Raw genomic sequence first — 14,610 nt, 5'->3', positions numbered from 1 at the left:
CCAGGTCTACTCATTATCACCTACAATGCAAATTTGAATTTTGCTTTTTCAATTTACTTCCCCTGCAGTCTTCCCATATCTCACCTAGTTCCATTTGCACTTCAATTTGTCTTTGAAACTTGCCTTTTATTTTATTTTATTTTATGCTGTTGTTCTTCTGTCTTAGCTTTTTTTCTTTTCGTGGATTTTTGTTCCTGTTTCAGAGAGGTCATGATTTCTTGCACCTTACTGAGGGTGTCAAGTAACTTCTGCTACACCCTCAATAAATTATTTTCAGAGTTATGATCATCTTTTTTTCTTTTTTGAGACAGGGTCTCACTCTGTTGCCCAGGCTGGAGTGCAGTCGTGTGATCTTGGCTCACCGCAACCTCCGCCTCCTGGGTTCAAGCAATTCTCCTACCTCAGCCTCCTGAGTAGCTGGGACTACAGGCGCATACCACAATGCCCAGCTAAATTTTGTATTTTTAGTAGAGACGGGGGTTTCACCATGTTGGCCAGGCTGGTCTTGAACTCCAGACCTCAGGTGATCCGCCTGCCTTAGCCTCCCAAAGTGCTGGGATTACAGACATGAGCCACCGCGCCTGGCCAGTGTACATCTTTTTGTTTGTTTGTTTTTTCTCTATATATCTTCATGGTGTTTTAGTGAGAAGCTAGCTAAGTTTTCCTCCACTTTAACTGGAAACAACTTGAGTGTGTTTGATTTGTTCCTTCATTTCCTCCCTAGGCTAGAGGAGAGGGATTACGGCTTCAGCACGGGGCTGTGGGTGTGGTGGGTACTTGTGGACCAATCAGTAAGGACTTGGAAGATGCTGAGTATAGGAGGGAACAGCACCATGTGAGGTTAGGTCAGGAGGCTCTAGAAAGAGGAGTTTTAAGCAGAGCTTTGAAGAGAGGATGGAGAAACATCTTTCAAAGAGGGGCACCAACCTATACAAAGATCCAAAGATGAATAAACTATGTACTGTGAGACAAAGAGGTAAGGTGAGAGGCACATTTGCATATGAAATAGAGAACTGGGGGAGATCTTCTGAGAAATTATGCTGGTGAGACAGTCATTTCAGGGAAGGGATCTTGAAGCCCAAGCCAAAGAGTTCGGGGTTGACTAGAAGCCATAGATAATTCTGAGCAAGAGAAAAACTAGATTCCAACAGTGGGGATGATTGTGTAGTCTTTGTGAGTGGATGGACGGATGGATGAATGGAGAAATTGATGGATGGAGGGATGTGGGGCCAGGAAATAGGGAGGCTGGGGAGGGGAGGGTTGAAACTACACAGGTATAACCTCTCCAGTTCTCATACTGGTCACAGAGAGCCTGGGAGCTCTTGGGAATGAGGGAGAAAATAGATTGTGGGAAGGACTGGAACCCTGTGGGAAGCCAGGGTTGATATGGACTTTTCCCATTTCTTCTCTCCCTTCTCCTATGGTACTTTTAGAAGTGTTGATATGTGCCTGGGTTTTCCCTGGTGCCTATTACTACAAAGTCTGCTAGGACAGCTTTTAAGTATCTTTAAAATTCTGGGATGTCACTTCTATTCCCTAAGCCTCTGATATAACTACCCCCTTTCTGGAGAGGCAAGTCGGGAAGATCTCCATCGGCCTCTTCCTCCACCAACCACAGCCACCCTTTTCCAAGGCAGGCAGCCAGGCCTCAAGCAACCACAGGACCCAGCTCCCAAGCACATCTCAGACAGCCCACGAAGGTCCCCAGAAACCAGTCTGATGTCTGCAATTCAATGGCTGGAGGCTGGGGGATGGATGAGATGGCTTTTTGTAGTTCCCACCCCAGGATTCCGGGATTGTCACCCACAAAGCTGGCCTTCTGCCCAGATCTGTAGGTCTGTGTCTTTGGGGGAAGCTCATGAAGGCTACACACAGAGGCACTTCCCTGTCTCCCTCCTGGAGGGTGGGTAATTATTTTTATATATTGCTGCTGAATAAAATACAAGGAATAGCTTGGAGGAATGCTCAGGTATCATCCTTTGATGTATACAAAGGAAGCACTTTCTCTGCCCCCCCTCCCCACCGGGGTTCTTGCATACCCATCAATTCTCCTGACAGATGGAAGGAAAAGGGAGTTGAGGCATTAGCATAGCCTGGAGAACCAGTTGGAATTGCCTTTGTTTTAATATCCCATCTTTGATCTATTGAGAGGCTGACAGTGAGGGGAGGGATCTTATTAGATGGCATAAATCAGAGCTGATGAAATCACTTTCCTCCAATAAACTTTTCCCCTGGGTAAGGAGAGAGAGAAAAGTGCTGCTCTAGCTCCCACCTCCCCTTTCTCCTCAATTGTAAGTGGGCATGGAAAGGTTAATTCGAGGCTCCATCCACCATCACCCCCACCCCACCTCTGCAGGGAAGTGGAGTTCTCACTCCAGCTTCTGGTGGCTCAGTTGACCTCCTCTGCTCCCCATGCTCTCTTTCACCATGGGACTGTCCCACCAGGAGTGCTCAGGCTCCGACTTCCCAGAGTTGTCACTTTTGGACTTTTCAGGGCTTGTGTGCTCTGTGAGGGCCTGGTGATGGGTTCCAGATGGAGAGAGGCACTGCTGGGATGCAAGGCCTGAGCCCCAAGTGTTGGATGCTGCCAAGGAATGGTTCTCAGAGACCAGGGTCTTCATAGTTCCTCAACCAATGCCCTGGGAAGTGTCTCTGGGGGCCCCCCATGGCACTGTGTGTGGGGGTGGGCAGGAATTGATGAACACCTTGTTCTTCTCCCAAGAGGACAAGGGCAGGAGAGAGGTGAACACTGAACTCAAAGAACACTGGATTCAAAACCAATGCCTTCTCTGGCTTTGCCATCTCTTTACTCTGTGACCTTGGACAAATCACTTGGTCCCTCAGAGTCCCCTTTCCTCCCTGGTTAAGTGGGGTCCCTATTAGCTCTCACTTCCACTGCTGTGATCTCCCCAGCAAGCAATTTTCTGAACAGTGCTGAAAGTGCCCATAACTGGATCAATAAAAAACACAGACTGAATATCCATGATGGGCAAGTTTCAGGGAAAGAGGGGACACAGCCCGTGTCTTCAGGGGTCTTCGCATGTAATGGGGGAGAAAAGTGACCAAAGTGGGCACTTGGGCAAAGTTGTTCAAAGCTCTGAAGTTGGCCTTTTACTGGCTCCCACCTCTGTCGACCATCTTTCCCAGCTCCTCATCTCTCTGGCTCAAAGCTCCCTGTGTTCCAAGTCTGTGTCTCATTTCTAGAAGCTTCTCTCAAAAAGCTGTTCTCCACTGAAAGGCTATCTAATAATACTTTCCAGATTTAAAAAAAAAACAACAATAACAGGCAGCTTCTACACTCTAAAAAAAAAAAGCATATTATCCAAATGGTAGAATTTGGTCATCTTGAGATGCCTGGGGCTGGGGGAGTGTGGGTTGGCTACTCTGTGCCTCTGCAGAACACCATGTGTTTGTAAGTTGGCCTGCTTAGGGACACAGGTACATAGCACAGACTAATTTGTCCAAAGAAGGTATAGACTCTCGGACAGACAGAGCCACAGGGACTCTTGAAGTGAACCCCTCCTTGAGCAGGTGAAGACACTGATCCTGGAGAGAGGAAAGGGACTCATCTGAAGTCATAGCGCCCTGTGTATCAGCAGGAACACGACCTTTGCCAGCCTTCACACCCCCACCCACCCCACCAGAGTAGTCTTTCTCAACCTAGACTTCCCAGTGCCTACAATTTAAAGTTCAGATCCATAAAGCCCCCAAGGACCCACATGTTCTTTTCCCTACTACCTTTCCCATCTGACCTGAGCCCTCACTCCCTGCGTCACCCAGGACCCTCTGCTCAGCACAGATGAGTTGTTCTCCTCTCCCATATTGTTCTTTGGTCAGTACCTCTGCACACATCCTTCTTTGCCAGAAATGCTCATTACCCTCATCCATTTGGTGAAAATTCAGTTATTCCTCAAGACTCACATGAATGTCTCCTCTTTGCTCCTTCTAGGAAGTTTGTCCTACCTCCCTGGCTGAAGGTTCCACACCCTTCAATTCGTTCCCTCAACTCTTGGTGCACACCATTTTCAGACACAGGCTCTCTTTTCCTCTCTAACATGCACACGCACACACACACGCACAATCACAATTGGTTATTTGTTAATCTTCATTGCTAGACTATGAGTTCCTTAAGGGCAGGAACCAAATTCATTCATCTCTGTATCCTTCATGTCTTGCGTGGAACACCTGGCTAATTTCTTAGAACTATGCCATCCAGTATGGCATGTGTCAATTAAAACAAAATAAAATTTAAAATGCGGTTCCTCAGTCATGCTGGCCACACTTCAAGAGCTCAGTAGCCACAGGGCGGATACTGAATATGTCTCTGCAGAAAGCTCTATTGAACAGTGTTGTCTTAGAGGATACCAGAGGCATGCAACACCCAGGATGGAGGGATGATGGATCTGGGGAGTCCTTAGCTTCCCAGATTGTATGTAGGTCAATGCCTGGCACCTGCTTGAAGGCAAACTTCCTGTAACTGGGTCTGGAGTCCAGTCATATGGGTTCTGGGCTTGGTGACTACTTCTAGTGCAGACACACTGTTTAGTCCCTTTGGCTACAGCCCCAGTTTTCAGCCCCTTAAGGGCCTTGGTTAGGACCGTACTCCTTAACTGAGAAGGTTTCTTTTCATTAAATGGGACAGGCCTTTCAGGGCAGGCTCTGATGTTCAAATCTTAATAAGGAGAAGCCTTATCAATAAGCCTGAATTGAGTGGTAGCTTTGAAGTCAGACTAATGGCTTCATTCCTCTGAGCCTCCTTTTCTGCATGCAAGACGGGAAGCATAAGGTTCCTACTGCACAGGGCTAGGGTGAAGATTAAATATGATAATATATGTAAATGCTGAGCACACCTGGCAATTAGCTCCTTCTCAATATAAAAACTAAGGTTTTTATATTGTTTTATAAAACAGCAAAGTATATAGTCTAAGAGCTTCTCTGGAAAGAGACTATGTGTTATTCAAGTTTGAACCCTAGCACTGAGCACAAGGCTGGCATAATAGTAGGCACTCAATGAATGTTTATTGTATTTAATCCAATCCTATTGAATTGAAGACAAAAGGAATGATACCATCTGTAATGAGAGGCATTTCAGGCAGTCTGTTGGTAGTGAGGGAGGGATGTGGGGGCAGTAGAGCTTTATGGAAGCCCTCATGAGACCATAAAGGGCCTTCACAGAATGCAGGCTGTGTTATCCAGGAGAGGGGCTGGAAGGGGTGTCAGTCCTTGGGAAGGCAGAGGCTCGTGAGCACCCACGCCTGAGTTGGTGGAGTCTGTGGGTACAGATTCAGTGTGTTCCCCAGTCGAGCAAGCCCTCCTACCAAGCAGGGCCAGGACATACCATGGGCAGGGGACCCCACCACCGCATTGGAGCCCCATGGCCCTCAGTGCAGAGGCTGGCACCTGGCACTGGCGGCTGGTGCTAGTGTGGGAGGCTGGGCCCTGCTGCCTATGGAAGGCCCAAGGGCATCTCCTCACTGCTCGGCAGGTGCCAGCCTGCTCCCTGCTGGAATCCTTGCCTTCCCTGGCAGGCTCTCGGTCAGGGCTGTTGGTCCCTCCAGGCAATCAACGGCTCCCACGTGGACTATCTTCCCCACAGAATAACCATTTCCATAGTGGCTGCTTTTTTTTTTTTTTTTTTAACTTTGAATATCCTCCCCCTTCCACCCTCCATTCTGTACTCCAACCAGAGACTGAGATGTCCCCCTCCCCGTCCACATCTTTTCTCTATTCTCTCCCTGTGTTCAACTGAAAGTCAGCTATGTAGCCAAGTAGGGGTGGGGGGTTCAGAGATGAAAACCAGGCCTGGGGTTGGCCAGGGGCAAACAATCAGTAATCCTGTGTCACATGAACTGTCTTTGTCCCCAAGGTATCTTACCTCCCAGTCTCTTTCCTCCTCTCAAACACAGAGTTAGGAAATGAGAACAGGAGAAGGCCTAGCCCACAGCTTTTGAAGATTTTTTAGTTTAGGAGCAGAGCCGACCTCATGGGCCTGCGACCTGTGTGCTTGCCAGGGCCCTGATAGCAGAAGGGGCCTGAACCTGGTTTAGTGCTCTATTGCCATCTTGAAGTTTTTTGTTTGTTTGTTTTGGAAATAGGGTCTCGCTTTGTTGCCCAGGCTGGAGTGAAGTGGTGTGAACACAGCTCACTGCGGCCTCGACTTCTGGGATCAAACGATCCTCCTGCCACAGCCTCCTGAGTAGCTGGGACTACTGGAGCGTGCCACCATGCCTGGTTAACTTTGAAATTTTTTTCTAGAGAGGGTGTCTTGCTGTTTTGTCCAGGCTGGTCTCAAACTCCTGAGCTCAAGCAATCCTCCCGCCTGGGCCTCCCAAAGTGCTGGGATTACAGACATGAGCCACTGTGCCCAGCTGAGATTCTTAGTGATTTTAGAACACAGGCTTTTCATTCTCATTATGTAGCCACTCCTATTCAGGAGGGTCTTAGTGATGGGCAGCTTCAAGGAGAGAGGGAGGCAGCCAGGCTGGTGTGGGAGTTTGGGCAGAGAAGCCCACTAAATTCAGCAACCTGAGTTTGTAAGTCACTGGAAGAAAGCTGGCTAGGGGCTCCCCTTCTCTTGAGCTTTCAGCATCTGAAACAGAACCTTGGCCTTCCTTTCCCACTCTGCAAAACCCTGATAGGCTGAGGAGGGAAAGGGATACTTAAGGTACTAGGACTGGCTGGAGATACTTTCTTAGGATGAGACCATGTCATGGAAGAGACTCTGGAGGCATCATCTTCCTCTTCTTGGATGAGAAGTGGAATTCCTCCCTGGATGTGCCCCAGCCCTGTGGAGCCTACTTCATTCAGGCCCACCTTTCCTCATGAATTCTGGGTTTCAGTCTCTCTCTGCTCCTAAAGCCCTCTGTCCTACGATTGCCATGTCTTCTCATGTAGTGTGGCTCAGAGCTAGGGAGGTGACCCAAGTTGTGGCTGACCTGAATGGAACAGAAGAGGAGGACACCTGCCCTCTTGCCCTGCTTTCCTCTTCATCTCCCTTAGGGCACACTGACCTTTGAATTTAAAGTCAGCCTGCACTCAGGGAGCAGGTACTATGGCAAGGCCCTGAGCATGGAGCTTTGCATGAGTGCTTGCTTTTAAATGAATATTTGATGACATCCATGAGTTAGCTAGAGGCCCACTCAGACCCCTGAATCTGTCCCCTTTGTCTTGTATTTGACTAAGATCTGGTAGGATATAAGATGGATTAGAGAAATACATCCCAGAAAGGGTCCATTAGATTGATTTAGTCCTCTGTGGGCTGTAAGGGCCCCTGGTTTCCAAATAGAGATATGCTTCTTGCATATCCATGTCTTACACAGAGAAGTGTGAGTCTCTCTGTCATTCCTTCGCTTTTGGGGAACCAGACTGGTAGAGTGAAAAGAAGCTCTGAGTTTTTTTTTTGTTTTTTGTTTTTGTTTTTTTTTTATGTTTGTTTTTTTTTTATGTTTGTTTTTGTTTTTTTTTTTGAGACAGAGTTTTGCTCTCGTTGCCCAGGCTAGAGTGCAATGGCGCGATCTTGGCTCACCGCAACCTCTGCAACCAGGGTTCAAGTGATTCTCCTACCGCAGCCTCCCAAGTAGCTGGGATTAAAGGCATGAGCCACCACGCCCGTCTAATCTTTTGTATTTTTAGTAAAGATGGGGTTTCCCCCATGTTGGTCAGGATGGTCTCGAACTCCCGAACTCAGGTGATCCGCCCGCCTCAGCCTCCTAAAGTGCTGGGATTACAAGCATGAGCCACCACACCCTGCGAAGCTCTGAGTTTGAGTCCCAGCCCTACCACTGCCTTTGGGCATTTCTCTTTATCTCTCTGGGCTTCAGGCTCCTCATATGAGACGAGTGAGGCTGGAAGGCTCCTTGAGGCTCTGATATGGTGTGATTCTTAGTGTACACTATTGTCTTGGGTTGCTGTCAGTGGGTCACTTCTTGCTGTCTAACCTAAAGCTCTTCTGCTACACTTGCTCCCTGTTAGGTCCTCATCTCATTTCAGTCAATTCGGACCAGGACCCTGTGTCCCCATCTCCCTGGGATGTCCTATGACCTGGCAACTTTCACACCACATGCCCCTTGGGACTTGGAGGGAAGGGTCCCCTTCCTTCCCTCCCTGCTTCAGCCTCAGCACTTAGCTGGGGGAGTATGAGAAGCAGTTTGGCCCTTGACAGGTTAAGCTGTTTCCCCAGAGCCTAAGCAAGCCCGAACTGGCCTGCAAGGTCCCTGCTAATCTGCCCCATTACTGCAGGTAAGAATTATAATCAGAAATCACTTGAGGGGCCCAGGTCCACGTGGGAGAACGAGAGGTGCTGCTGGGGGTTGTTGATTCTGTTCCAGAGCTTAATTGGTATAATTGTTCTCTTCAGCCTGCCAAGCCAGAGTCCATCAGGATTGGCTCTCCCACCTTCTACATGGAGCTGCTTAAAAAGGTCTTTTAGTCCCAAGTGGAAGATTCTGCTGGCCGCTCAAGAGACTCCTTCAGCAATCCAATACCCCTCTCCTGGCTGCCAGATGGCAGGGGAGCCTAGGACCCACCTACCCTAGAGGACTAGAGATCCCAGGGGAGCCTGAACCCTGACTCGAAGGGGTGGGGGAATTCTCCAGAGAGCACCTTACCCTACCGGGAGCTTGGGGGTGAGATAGTAAGAGGGGTTGCTCTATAGCCAGGTGTCGACCCTTAGGTGTCCCCAAGAGTCAGAGGTTCCTGGGGGCAGGAAGTGGGTGTCCAACAAGAAAAGAGAGGGGAGGCTGGGCGCGGTGGCTCACACCTGTAATTCCAGCACTTTGGGAGGCTGAGGCGGGTGGATCACCTGAGGTCAGGAGTTTGAGACCAGCCTGGCCAACATGATGAAACCCTGTCTCTATGAAAATACAAAAAATTAGCCAGGCGTGGTGGCGGGTGCCTGCAATCCCAGCTACTCAAAAGGCTGAGGGAGAAGAATCGCTTGAACCCGGGAGGCAGAGGTTTCAGTGAGCTGGGATTGCACCATAGCACTCCAGCCTGGGCAATAAGAGTGAAACTCTGTCTTAAAAAAAAAAAAAAAAAAAAAGGGGAGAGAGGAGAAAGGAGAAAGTTTAATAGAAGCCAATATTGCGCCTGTCTCCCACTGCCTCCTCCACTCCCCTCTGTGCTTCGTGGAGTCTCCCTCTAAGGGGGTGTTTGTCCTCACTGTTTCTATGGTGGGCAGGTCATCAAACCATACAGCTGAGGAAAGCAACACAAAAGGTTAAAGGAGGGGATTTGTGGCTACATCTGTGTGATGGCGAAGCCCACACCTTCCACATCACAGGAGCCCCCTGGGTCAGAGCTGCCAGATAAAATACAAATGTTGCATGGGACTTATTCAAACTTATACTTGCTTATCTGAAATTCAGATTTAACTGGGCATTGTCCCAAATATTACACGGGACATATTTATGCTAAAATTATTATTTATCTGAAATTCAAATTTAAATGGGCAGCCTGTTGTTTTATTTGCTATGTCTGGCAGTGCTACCCCGGGTCCATGCCCCACCCCCAAGCCCACCTGGCCTGAGTGTAAACGCCCCATCTCTCTGCTCATCCCAAACACAAACACAGGCCTGGCCGATTTCTTCCATGTGCTCATTCCCCCTTCTTCATTTGCCAGTTTGCTTCCTTTTCTCCTTTGGTGTGTCCCAGTTCCCAAGTACCAGGAGCAGGGCAGCAAACACCTCCCCTCTCCAGCCATCAGCTGCTCTACCATGCCACTTCAGGATATAATGAGCCGGGACAGAAGATAGATTCTGTCTGACAGAGCGGAAAGAGGCCTGGAGGCTCAGCCCATCCAGCCCTTCCCTAAGAGGCTGAGAAAGTAAGGCCCTGTTTTAAGCCAGTGCCATGCTTGGCCCAGCCTGACAAAAGGGCCCTTCCCAAGCTTTCCTGCCTATGGGTTACACAAAATGCAGGAGATGGACTAACCAGGACTGTAGGTTACATGTGTGAGCGTGCACATGCATGTGGCTGGCAAACGTGTGTACTCACACATACGCACATGCATAGCAAAGGCCACTTCCAAGTGTCCCCTGAGCTCACAGAATAAGTTTTCCCCTTGCCCTGCCCTGACCCACTTCCTGCCTGCCTCCTAGCACCTCCTTACGGTACATGGCCATCTTCTCAGCTCAGCCACAATCTCTGCCCTGGTGTCCCGCCTGGGCAGGACACCTAGGTGAACAGGTGAACAGGTTCTTACCTCCCATCATTCACCTCAGTGCCAACACCACACAATGGTGAGGCACATGAATTTTGATGTTAGACAACTTGGGTTCAGATTTAAGCCCTGCAGCTTACTAGCTGTGGGGCCTTAGGGGGCTTAATCTGTCTGTAAAATGGGGCTAATCAGAGCTACCTCAATGGCATTTTTGAGAAGATACAGGACACGGTACCTGGTATTGTATACCTGGCATATGACAAGGACTCAATAAATGGAGACAGTGATTATTATTGGTGTCATGGTTGTTACTGTAGGGATATTCTCTGCCCTGAGCTTCAGAGAAGGAGGTACTGCCCCCCTTAGGGAGTCAGGCTTCCTGGGTCTGTTAATTTACCCATTAGGGAGGCAGTAGCAGAGAGCAAGGCCCAGATCTGCGAGATCTGTCAGGATGTCAGGCCCCTCCCTGGCCCCACATCCAGTGGGTTGCTGGGCCTTATCAATGTGACCTCTTTTTTTTTTTTTTTGAGATGGAGTTTTGCTCTTGTCACCCAGGCTGGAGTGCAATGGTGTGATCTCGGCTCACCGCAACCTCCGCCTCCCGGGTTCAAGCAATTCTCCTGCCTCAGCCTCCCAAGTAGCTGGGATTACAGGCATGTGCAACCATGCCCGGCTAATTTTGTATTTTTAGTAGAGACAGAGTTTCTCTATGTTGGTCAGCCTGGTCTCGAACTCCCGACCTCAGGTGATCCGCCCACCTCAGCCTCCCAAAATGCTGGGATTACAGGCGTGAGCTACCGTGCCCGGCCATCAATTTGACCTCTTAAGGATATCCAAAATCTCTGTTCCCTTACCCCATCCACACTGGACCTGCATTCTCTTCCCTCAAGGCCCTCATTCATGACACCCCTTTCCATCTCTCCTTGTTGAAATCCTATCCTCCCTTAAGAAGGCCATCTCACATGTGACTTCTTCCGTGTGGTCCTAAGCAGGACTCAGGGCTTAGGTATCTGTCTGTGGTCTCTGGAAAATCTGGGACTAAGATGTTGCTCCTATGGAAAGGGCTTTCCCAGGGTCAGGAGGAGAGTCTGGGCATCTGCTGGGTGGGCATCTGCAGATGGGGGAAAGCGGGTGGTGAGAGCCCTCACCACAATAGAATGGGGTGTCAAAGCAGGACAGCCAGGATCTCCGACCATCCCTGGTAAGGGGGGCTGTCCAGGTCTCCTCTAGCTTACTGGTGTGCTTGGTCAGGCCATCAGTTTGAGGCTTGGAAGCAGAGGATTCAGAGGGCATTTATTCCCTCATTTATTTATTGCCCATTTATTTAAAAACATTGAGTGCCATCTGCAAACTAGGCATTGCGCTGGGTGCTGCGAGTTCACAGCTGAATGTAGTGCCTGCTATGGTCATATATGCAGGAGGTTGGGGTAGAGCCCTCATCTCCTGGAGTAATTGATGATGAAATCTAAGAACAAGGGCTCCCAGGACCAGCTGAGCACTAACCACAGCAGGAAATGGCTTTCTACATCCTCATTCAGTCTTCCTCTCTTCTCCAGCAATCCAAGATCATTAGACTGGAGCATCAGATCTGGAAAACCTAGCTCAGTGCTTTAAAAATGTTAATGTGCTGATGAATCAATGAATCACCTGGGAATCAGGTTAAAATCCAGGTTCTGATTTAGTAAGTCTGGGGTGGGGCCTAAGATTCTGCATTTCTAACAAGCTTCCAGGTGATGCTGGGGCTGATGGTCCATGGGGGTCCACATTTCCACGAAGCTCCCCAGGGTGGTTCAGCCACAGACCATCGAGGGTGTGACGGCCACCACTGGAGAACCATGTCCAAGGTGACAGGCCTTGCCAGCAGAGGGCACTCACTGAAGGGCTTTTGGTCCCATCATGTCAGATTTGATGTGGGTGGGAAGTCTCTCCTAACTACAGCTTTTGAAGAGTGTCCTGGTGAATGCGCTTTCACACCCAAGACTGCAGTGTTGGCCCATCCACCCATGGCCCCCTTGCTGGTGAGCTAGGGAGTGTTTCCCAATGGTGTTTGAGGTTTCCAGAGAGAGAGAGCACTGATGAGATGCTTAGGGAAAGGACAGAAGCACTGCTGGACCTTCTACAAGGGGGCTTGTGCTGTTGGGATGAAAGAATATCACCCCATCCCACCCTAGTGATCACATCACTTCTCCTTTGGGTTCAGGATTATGGGGCTGTAGGGCCTTTGTGGATAAGGCTGGGGTTTCCATGGCTTAAATGCCATATGGCTATGTGGGAGGACCATGGCTCAGGGCTAAGCCTCGCTTCAAGATAGGAAAGTCCAGCAATAGATCCATGGTACAAGTCAGTTTGTCTGGTTCCTGTGAGACCATCTGCTTAGGGCAAGAGGGGTTCAGCTCGAGTCCCAACCTGGGGTTCAGAGGCAGTAGCATGTTGATAAAGGCTATCATGGCCTGGGCACATCTGTAAAAAGCTAAGGTTGAAAAATCTCCTTGTTTTGCTGGGCCGCTAAGATCTTCTAAGGCTTCCATCAGTAATCCTCGTATCACCCTAGAATCTCTGGTTATGCACAAACAGGATCACCCACCATCTGTTCACCTGTTCTGAGAGGCAGCTAATCAAGAACTTCAACTGTGGCATGCAGGGGCCTCCCGGAGGTCATCAACTGAGCAAGAAGCCCCAAGACTTTAGCAGGAGCCCCTTGCCCCCTGGGCCCTTGAAGGGATAAGGAACAGGTGGTGCTAGGAATGGGTGACAGGGAAGGGCTTACACTTTTGGGGAGGCATTTTTTCTTTGGTTCAGTTCAGAGGGAGGACATTTCCCTCTGCCAATGCTGAGAACATCTCCATTATATGGTCTTGGACTATCATAGAACCTTTAGGAAGGCCGAGGTCACACTCAGAGAGTAAGGGTAATACGGCATAGATTTGGAAGCTTGGGAGTATGGATGTGAAGGGAAATACTGGCTATCCACAAACAGGCTATGGGTTCAGCCTTGGGTCTGAGAGGAAGAGGTGGGGTCATTCATAGAAACATGTGGCATAGAGGATCAAGAAGGATCAAGAACTATGGGTTGGTGGGAGGTGGAGGTTGCAGTGAGCCAAGATCGTGCCACTGCACTGCAGCCTGGGCAACAGAGCGAGACTGTCTCCCAACAACAACAAAAAAAGAACTATGGGTTGGAATGGAGCCAAATATGGGAACTCGAAGAGGTGGGATACAGCATACATGGCGGCCAAGTCACAACTTTAGTCGCAGGGAACCTCAAAGGCCCTGTTGAGGGCCTGGCTGGCCCAGTCTAGCCCCAAAGCTTGGTCTGCATCTTGCCCTGGATTGACCCCTCTCCATCCTCTCTTCCACCAGGCGCCTAGATGCCAACCTCATCTCCCTGGTCCCGGAGAGGAGCTTTGAGGGGCTGTCCTCCCTCCGCCACCTCTGGCTGGACGACAATGCACTCACGGAGATCCCTGTCAGGGCCCTCAACAACCTCCCTGCCCTGCAGGCCATGACCCTGGCCCTCAACCGCATCAGCCACATCCCCGACTACGCCTTCCAGAATCTCACCAGCCTTGTGGTGCTGTGAGTGCTGCTCTGTTCCCCATCTCCAGTGGGGTCCTGCTGGGGGCTGGGGGCTGCATGTTTACTTGAGTTGGATTGGAGCCTGGCTAGCTTTGCTCTTCTTTGCATGTTGCTAAACCTTCTGGCCTCCCTTTGGAAAAGCATGAGGATGACCATTCCCTGTTGATCCCATAGGGTTATCATGAGGTCGAATGACATGAGAGCTTGAAAAGTACTCTGAGAGTCACTAAAGGGCCAGGGTACTATAATCAGAAAGTAGGAATTAAGCTATTATTTTCTTGCCATGCACATATAATAACTATACCTTGATAATTGGAATATAAATCAAGAATTTCTTAAGTAATTTCCACCATATTTGACAATTAGATGATGCAGTCATATGCTTTGGCACACGGATGGGATAAATTCATCTCATTTGCCAGGCCTTAAGAGGCAGAGAAAAGCCATCACTTATAATTAGACAGCAAAGCCCCATCACTGTAATTACCTGGGAGATAGCATCCCTGGCAGGAATTGGGGACTGGGGTTAACTCTGCCTTCCCAGTGGGAACTCTAGAGGGCAAATTAGCTCCCAGCTAATTACTATGAATGATTGGTAAGTTCATAGGGTAATTACTAAAAGGGCTTGGAGGTCATGTATAATTGCTTTGGGTTACACACTAATTGCTGCAGGAACATGGCTTAGGAACATGCATGTTAGTGACTCTACTGAATGGTAAAATTGCCCCCACACCCCCCGCTTTTGAAGATCTGGCGTGATTTTCTAAGCCAGGGAATGGATGATCCCTAGTTCCATTTGAGAGATGAAAAGGCAGGCACCAATTTGTTTATCTAATTCTCTGTCCTGGGAAGCTGGAGAACCAAGGTGAATATCC

At 49.2% G+C, this 14,610-nt stretch overlaps 1 protein-coding gene across 5 annotated transcripts in view; it reads left to right on the top strand.

Moving 5' to 3' along the window:
• LGR6 (leucine rich repeat containing G protein-coupled receptor 6) overlaps positions 1–14,610 on the top strand; it is a 126,211-nt gene that overhangs the window by 66,072 nt on the left and 45,529 nt on the right. For all 5 annotated transcript variants that reach the window (XM_032136928.2, XM_058430833.1, XM_058430831.1 and 2 more), the window contains one exon: positions 13,520–13,735. In XM_032136928.2, the coding sequence (XP_031992819.1) occupies positions 13,520–13,735 (216 nt within the window). The remainder of the gene's footprint in view (positions 1–13,519; positions 13,736–14,610) is intronic.

Source organism: Hylobates moloch, unplaced genomic scaffold, assembly GCF_009828535.3.
Source record: "Hylobates moloch isolate HMO894 unplaced genomic scaffold, HMol_V3 SCAFFOLD_18, whole genome shotgun sequence".
Lineage (NCBI taxonomy): Eukaryota > Metazoa > Chordata > Mammalia > Primates > Hylobatidae > Hylobates > Hylobates moloch.
This window is presented reverse-complemented; position numbering and strand designations above follow the sequence as displayed.